This window comes from Rhinoderma darwinii, chromosome 1 (genome assembly GCF_050947455.1).
Source record: "Rhinoderma darwinii isolate aRhiDar2 chromosome 1, aRhiDar2.hap1, whole genome shotgun sequence".
Taxonomy (NCBI): domain Eukaryota; kingdom Metazoa; phylum Chordata; class Amphibia; order Anura; family Rhinodermatidae; genus Rhinoderma; species Rhinoderma darwinii.
Window position 1 is genome coordinate 44,739,103 of NC_134687.1, and position 7,654 is coordinate 44,746,756.

General features: G+C 33.0%; 1 protein-coding gene across 1 annotated transcript in view; it reads right to left on the reverse strand.

Moving 5' to 3' along the window:
* The window catches only part of NKX3-2 (NK3 homeobox 2), a 5,679-nt gene extending 374 nt beyond the window's left edge, over positions 1–5,305 (reverse strand). The window contains exons 1-2 of the mRNA XM_075849215.1: positions 4,888–5,305; positions 1–87 (exon numbers count right to left, since the gene is read on the reverse strand). The exon at positions 1–87 is cut by the window's left edge and continues 374 nt beyond it. Of these exons, the coding sequence (XP_075705330.1) occupies positions 1–87; positions 4,888–5,299 (499 nt within the window). The 5' untranslated portion in view covers positions 5,300–5,305. The remainder of the gene's footprint in view (positions 88–4,887) is intronic.
* Between the last annotated feature and the right edge of the window lie 2,349 nt (positions 5,306–7,654).

Below are 7,654 nucleotides of genomic sequence, written 5' to 3' on the forward strand. Positions count from 1 at the left end.
AAGCTGCTCGGGAACGCTTCTTCCTTTGCTTTGGGGCCTCCAGGAGGAGCTGTTCACATTTGGGGTCTTCGTCTGGGGGGCTGGGATCTAGGAACAGGCAATGAAAGAATAAAGACATTAGTCAATCGGTAAGCAATGAAAAGAAAGCGCTAATACATGACCTCCATTTTAACATGCTCCAGATAATGAATTATTATATGCTAGCCATAACAATACCACTACATACTGTAATTAATACAGCTAGCCCGAACAATGTCATTACATATTTTTCTAATTGCTTATATAGTGAAAACATATTTCACACTGGGGCCAATTTATAGAAAAGCAAAAAACCTATTGGTATGTTTTTGGAGGAAACCCATGCAAACATGGGTTAGAACATACAGCCTCTATGCAGATGTTGCCCTTTAGATGTTACATATTCTATCATATATATATATATATATATATATATATATATATATATATATATATATATATATATATATATATATATATATATGTGTGTGTGTGTATATATATATATATATATATATATATATATGTCGTAACATGCTTCCATTAGTTTCATGGGATTACTACATCATGTGATGTTAGCCATTATTGTATGCTAAGCTATTACTACCTAGCCATAATACCACTACATGCTAGCATTATATCATAACAGTACCATTCCATACTGGCATTTTTATCATAATACCCCTAATAAAGAATTTTTCACCCAATTTGCATTTTGCCATAAAGCCAAATGTTTCATTCTGTTACATAGATTTAAAGAAAAAAAAAAAATCTCAAGCATAGGGAATTAATTGCCCAATGAATTCTAACAGCGAATTTGCAAAATACAAATCTGGCAAAAATAAATAAATAAATAATATTATACCATCTCATACTTGAACTGTTACAATCTATTTGGAATAATACTAGTAAAAATTACCATAACTACATACTAGCCTTAATCCCACCATGTCCTATCAAAATGGTATGCTAGCTATAATATTACTACTAGATATTATCATTACATGATGCTAATCAATATAATACCACCACATTATTACATTGTACTCATAAAATACTACGCTACACAAAATAAAATACTACAAATTATTATTATCAAACCTTAGTAGTAATAATAATAACACAAATACATACTACTATTATTCTTAGACATAACAATACCCACATATACTACCATTATCACCTTTCCCCTAATAAAATACTACAAATTACCAATATTAGAGACTAGCTATATTATAACCACTATATACTACTATTATTCTATGCTACCCATAAACAATACTAACAGATGCTACCATTATTACATACTAGCTAACTCCTCTATTATCATTAAGATACAGTATAATACTGGCTTAAATAATACCAGCTAAGTAATACCACTACATATTACTATTATTAAATGCTAGCTATAATATTACCAATTTATACTACTAAATACAAGCTAATAAATAATAGCATAGTGTAAGGTTAAAAAGAAACACAGGTCCATACAATTCAACCTATAATCCTAAATGTTAATATGTAATACCATTACTACATTGTGGTTATAATAATACCAATACATACTATGCTGGCTATAATACTACCACTACAAATGTCATTAATGCATGGGGACTATAATATTAGCATTACATAGGGCAATTATTATATACATGCTCAAATAATACCACAATATGCTATCTTGATTACATGGTGGTTATAATAATACCACTACATCATATGCTAGCACTAAGAATACCACTAAATACTACTTTTAATATCTGCCTGTTATAATAATACTACTTTATCCAACCAATTATTACATGTAAGCTTAAACATACCACTACATGGTACAATTATTACATCCGAGCCATAATAATAGGACTGCATTGAACAATTACAACTTGCTAGTTACTATAAAATAAGTTTGTTACTGCTTGCCATAATTATAGCGTTATATACTACCATTATTACATGTTAGGTATAAAAATATCTCTGGATAATTGTATTATGTCATGCTAGGCATTATGAGAACAATACCCGTAAATGGTTTCCTTATTGCATGTATATGTGTTAATAAAATGTAGTATAATATATAATAAAGTATATAATGTATAGTAATTACTATACTTAATAGCAGAATTATACAACAGTAACTATCAACACACACACACACACACACACACACACACACACACACACACACACACAGACTCTTGCTCATTTTTATATACATACTGTAACAGTATACAGACAGATTTCACTGTACTACAAGACTTGATAATTACATTCTGTATGTATTATTTATGACAATCTTCAGAGTAGTGATGAAGGTGAGTGTAAGAGAAAGAAGCCCCCAGTCACTGACCCTGGGAGGAGACCGGCCTATATGATCGGTAGTTACTGCAGCAAAGTTGTCCCAGCATAGAGGTCACAAGTTAATTCTGGTTGCAGAAGTTAATTTTTCAGTGGGGAGAGGGGGCAAAAGGTTATCCTCCAGTCACCATGTATCTCCAGATGACTGCTGCCCTGCTGCCATACGCGGAGGATAGATTAGATAGATAGATAGATAGATAGATAGATAGATAGATAGATAGATAGATAGATAGATAGATAGATAGATAGATAGATAGATAGATAGATAGATAGATAGATAGACAGATTTATTTTTTGTTACTGCTATATATTATCTATCTATTTATCTGTCATCTATCTAATGTCTATCTATTCATTATCCATTTCTTACTTCTCAAGGATAAATAAACATAATCGTCCACCCAGCTAAGTAATCAATCTATATTTTCAACATACTAATGGAAACTGTAAATGCTGCACACAGAAATAAATATCTACAAAAAATCTAACTAGCAATCTATCTATCTATCTATCTATCTATCTATCTATCTATCTATCTATCTATCTATCTATCTATCTATCTATCTATCTATCTATCCGTCCATATAACCTGAATGCCTCACCCTTATCGTATATCACAGCTGGAGAGATGGGTGTACTAGCGGCGAATTTTGGAAAACATCGGGCCTTGGATTTCATGGGATTCGCTTTCCCACTTTATAAATAGATGAACGTGGAATGATCTACATATAACACACCGCAAATTTACTAATGAAAATGATAAGTTATTATTATTATTATTGCAAAGATTACTACAAAGCAGAACGTTGTAGTAAATTATAGCGTATGCAGTATTCTCAACACACAATAACTCAAAAGTGTAAGCGATAGAGAATTATGTATACACCCCGACATATATATATATATATATATATATGTATACGTATACATATATATATATATATATATATATATATATATATATATATATATATATATATATATATATATATACACACACACACAGACAAATCTGTGGAGTTGTTAGCATTGATATTTTCCATTATGATGAAATTACTGCACATGCTATAATTAGCTACATTATTCTGCTCTGTGTTGCTGGGCATAATAATGATAATAATAATAATAATAATAATAATAATAATAATAATAATAATAATAACAACAACATCGGGAATTAATATACATTACATACATAAAAGGATTAATAATTTGTCAGCATGGCATGTTGCAGATCGTTTATAGTATATATTGTTGCAGATGACAATTGTGTTTATTTAATTAAATATAAATATATATATATATATATATATATATATATCATATAGTGGCTCCTCCCTATTTCCTGTAACCACTCCCCATATTACACAATGACACAGGGTCATAGTGCTGGTGACACATGACATGAGGAGACCCCATTCCTCTCATTCTCATCGTGGACATGGACTTTATTTTTAGTGTCTACAAATTAAGCAAAGTGAAAAAATAATCACAAGAAAATTAAAGTAGAAACGGAGGAAACAACTCAAATTATAGCATTATATAGTGAATTATACTTATTATACTGTTATATAATCTGCTGCTGCTAGAGGACTAGAACGTGCAACATATATTTATACATACGTGTTTATTACTTTTAAATTGCTATATATTAAATTACGTTTCAAATGGAAGATTTCATGCACAGACGACTTTTTTATTGCATTATATTCCAAAGTATTATAATGTAAATCTTAGAAAAGATGAATAAATTATACATCTCCTTATTTACTATTTCTTATTGTTAGTGAGAATCCTGCGTACATAATCCAGTCTAATATCTATCTATCTATCTATCTATCTATCTATCTATCTATCTATCTATCTATCTATCTATCTATCTATCTATCTATCTATCATCTATCTATCTATCTATCTATCTATCTATCTATCTATCTATCTATCTATCTATCTATCTATCTATCTATCTATCTATCTATCTATCTATCTATCTATTATACATACCTATCTCATATCCATGTATTTATCTATTATAAAATGTGTACTCAAGATATTTATGTGTATCAAAATGTTAATATATAATTTATGTATATTTAAAAATATACTTGTATTGTATATACACACAAATGTTACATAAATACCCTATTCTACCAACATATTACATATTTATGGACGTATACTTGTATGCATCGAATAAAGTGTGTCTTTGCAGGGTGTGTGTCAGCATCTTCGCATTATTATTATTATTATTATTATTATTATTATTAGTACTAGTAGTGGCATGTGGGTGTATATATATATATATATATATATATATATATATATATATATATATATATATATATATATATATATATATATATATATATATATATATATAGTTCTTGTAGTTTGTGGGTCAGTGTCTTCCCTGCTGCAGTAGTGGGTTAATCTACTGAACAGACCCCAGTAATGAGGCTGCAGTATTGACAGTATGTCCCTATACGACCCCTTTATACATATGTCCCCCTGTACCTGATCCACTGGCCGCCATCTCACAGTCACTACAGCCCGGAGTTTCCTCCTCTTCTTCCTCCTTAGGTCTCCCCTCCAGCGGCCTCTTGCTCTTCCTCATCCCGGATCCCTCCATCATGTCCCCTTCTCCCGTCCTTCCAATGTCCCCCTCCTCACTGAGAGCAGAGTCCGAGTCCCATCCAGCCTGCTCCCTTCCTGTCAGAGCTCCCTGTGCCCCTGGAGATGCCAGTCCTTCTGCACCCACCTCCCCAAACAGCCTCCAGCAGCAGGAGGGATGGGGGTTAGTTGCGGGGCTGCTGGTGGCCGGAAGAAGGCGCCCCAGTCTGGGGAAGGACACCCCACGTTCCTCCTTTTTGTTCAGGATTGCCTGGATGGAAAAGGGTGTTAAAGAACTGGAGCTGCGCAAAGCCATTTGGACGGGATCTGAGGCTGGATCTCCTGAGGTCTCCACTGATGATAATGATGATCACTGGAGGTGAGATCCCATGCACCTTGAGATCATCACCAGGTATCTCCAAGGGTGAAGTGGCCCTCCTGCACCACCACAGTGTACTAGTCAACAATGGAGGATATCCCTGTCCTCAGTCTTCATCTAGGGAGGGTCATCACCAAAAAGTCTTCTTCTGCTTGTGATCTAGATCTGCAGCAGCTCCTCATCAGGTAGATCAGTAGTGAACCCCACCTTCTAAGCTGAACCCTCCTGGTCTCCAGACAAGTTGTTAAGCTGTGGTTCTCCTGTGGTCACTTAGTGCTCCTCATCCACACAGCTGCAGTGTTGTCCCTCTGTGCTCTGCCTTAATAGCTGAGGGCGTCTGTAGTTCTGTGCATGTCAGAAGGAAGTTTCCTCTGTGGACTGGTAATGCTGCTCCTCTGTCCTCTATGTGCTCCCCATCCTCCCAGGCTGCAGCTGAGATCTTGGGGTGTCAGATCTCTGCTTAGGATTTATAGAGCTGCTCCCCTCTGTAGTGTGCTGAGCACTCTCTCTGTCTCTGCTCCTCTCCCCGGCTGTGGATGCTGCTGTCTCTTTCTTACTTTAGACTTGCACTCTCCTTCTTTCTTTCTTTCCCATTCCTCATCTGTGAGTGACAGCTGGAAACAGGACGATCTGATAGGATGGTTCCAGCTACAGGGCGCGATCTGATTGGCCGAGACTAGTGTTGGGAATGTTGACCTTGTGCTGGGACTGGGAATAAGTGTTAACCCTTGGACCTCTCAGTATAACCTGTGTCTCTTAAAGTCGGATGAGGATTTACTCTAATGATAGAATATTCCCGGATGGAAGACGATGAAGTCTCATAATTCATTCTGTTTTATGATGTAAGAAAATAAAACTATTTCATATAATTCCTCAAGAATCTGATTTGAAGAAAATTCATAACTGATGTATCTAGTTCTGTATCCAGCGCTGAGGAGTAGATCTGAGAAAGATAATACATGGCATAATGGTATACATCGGTCTAGATATTATTTGATATACAGATAAATATGTGTGTATATGTGTGTGTGTGTGTGTGTGTGTGTGTGTGTGTGTGTGTGTGTGTGTGTGTGTGCGTGTGTGTGTGTTTGTTTATATTTATGTATGTGTGTGTGTGTGTGTGTATCTATCTATCTATCTATCTATCTATCTATCTATCTATCTATCTATCTATCTATCTATCTATCTATCTATCTATCATCTAAATCAGCGGTATAATTAAATACTAGTATATTAAATATATATATATATATATATATATATATATATTCATTATCAGTATCACAGTTAAGATGGATATACGTTTGTTTAAAGTGTCATTTACAATATTTTGCTTCTCGCATTTATTTTAAATGTGTAAATTACATTAATAAATAAATATATAAATAGAAATAAAATCATGGTCCACATCACAATCATAACGAGAAGACAATCGCCATATCCCAGCATCGTGTCACTATATATATCTATCATGCATGCGTTTAAATAGTGGGGTTTCCAGACGTTATATATATATATATATATATATATATATATATATATACAGTCAGTAAACAAGAATAATCTGCTCAGTGACCGATTCCAACGCTTCTTGTATTGAATAATAAATCCGATTACCGATTACTGCTTTTTGTGTCATCGGCCCCCGAATTATTCTCGGCTCATAACATTATTTTATTGCCATCCTATTCATATTATTTCTATACTGACGATGATGAAGTCTTAAAATCACCAGCCTAATATAATGCGAAATGCTAACCAAGTGTAATAATAATTAATGTGAGTTTGTATATATAGAGATATATACACATACAAACAAACAGAAGCAGAGAGAGCATAAATAAGAAAACTTTGTGCATGCAGAATCGATTTTAGAATAATCTATGATGACTATGTTTGTGTGTGTGTATGTATATATATATATATATATATATATATATATATATATATATATATATATATATATATATATATATATAAAATAGATATGTAGTAGAGATAAGATATATAGAACGCTATCTAGATTTATGAAAGATGGTGGAGTAGAAAGCTATATAGATGTGTAATAAATAGGAGGATATATATATATTTATTCATAAAAAACAGATGTGAGATACATAGAAAGATAGATAAATAATGACGTAGATAGAAAGATAAATAGATTGATAGATAGATAGATATTTAAAGATAAGAAAGATTAGCAGTAGTAATAGTATTTTGGATTTTCGTAGTATTGTAATAATTACTATTTAATCTGTCTGTCTATATAGCTTTCTATCTATCTACCTCATT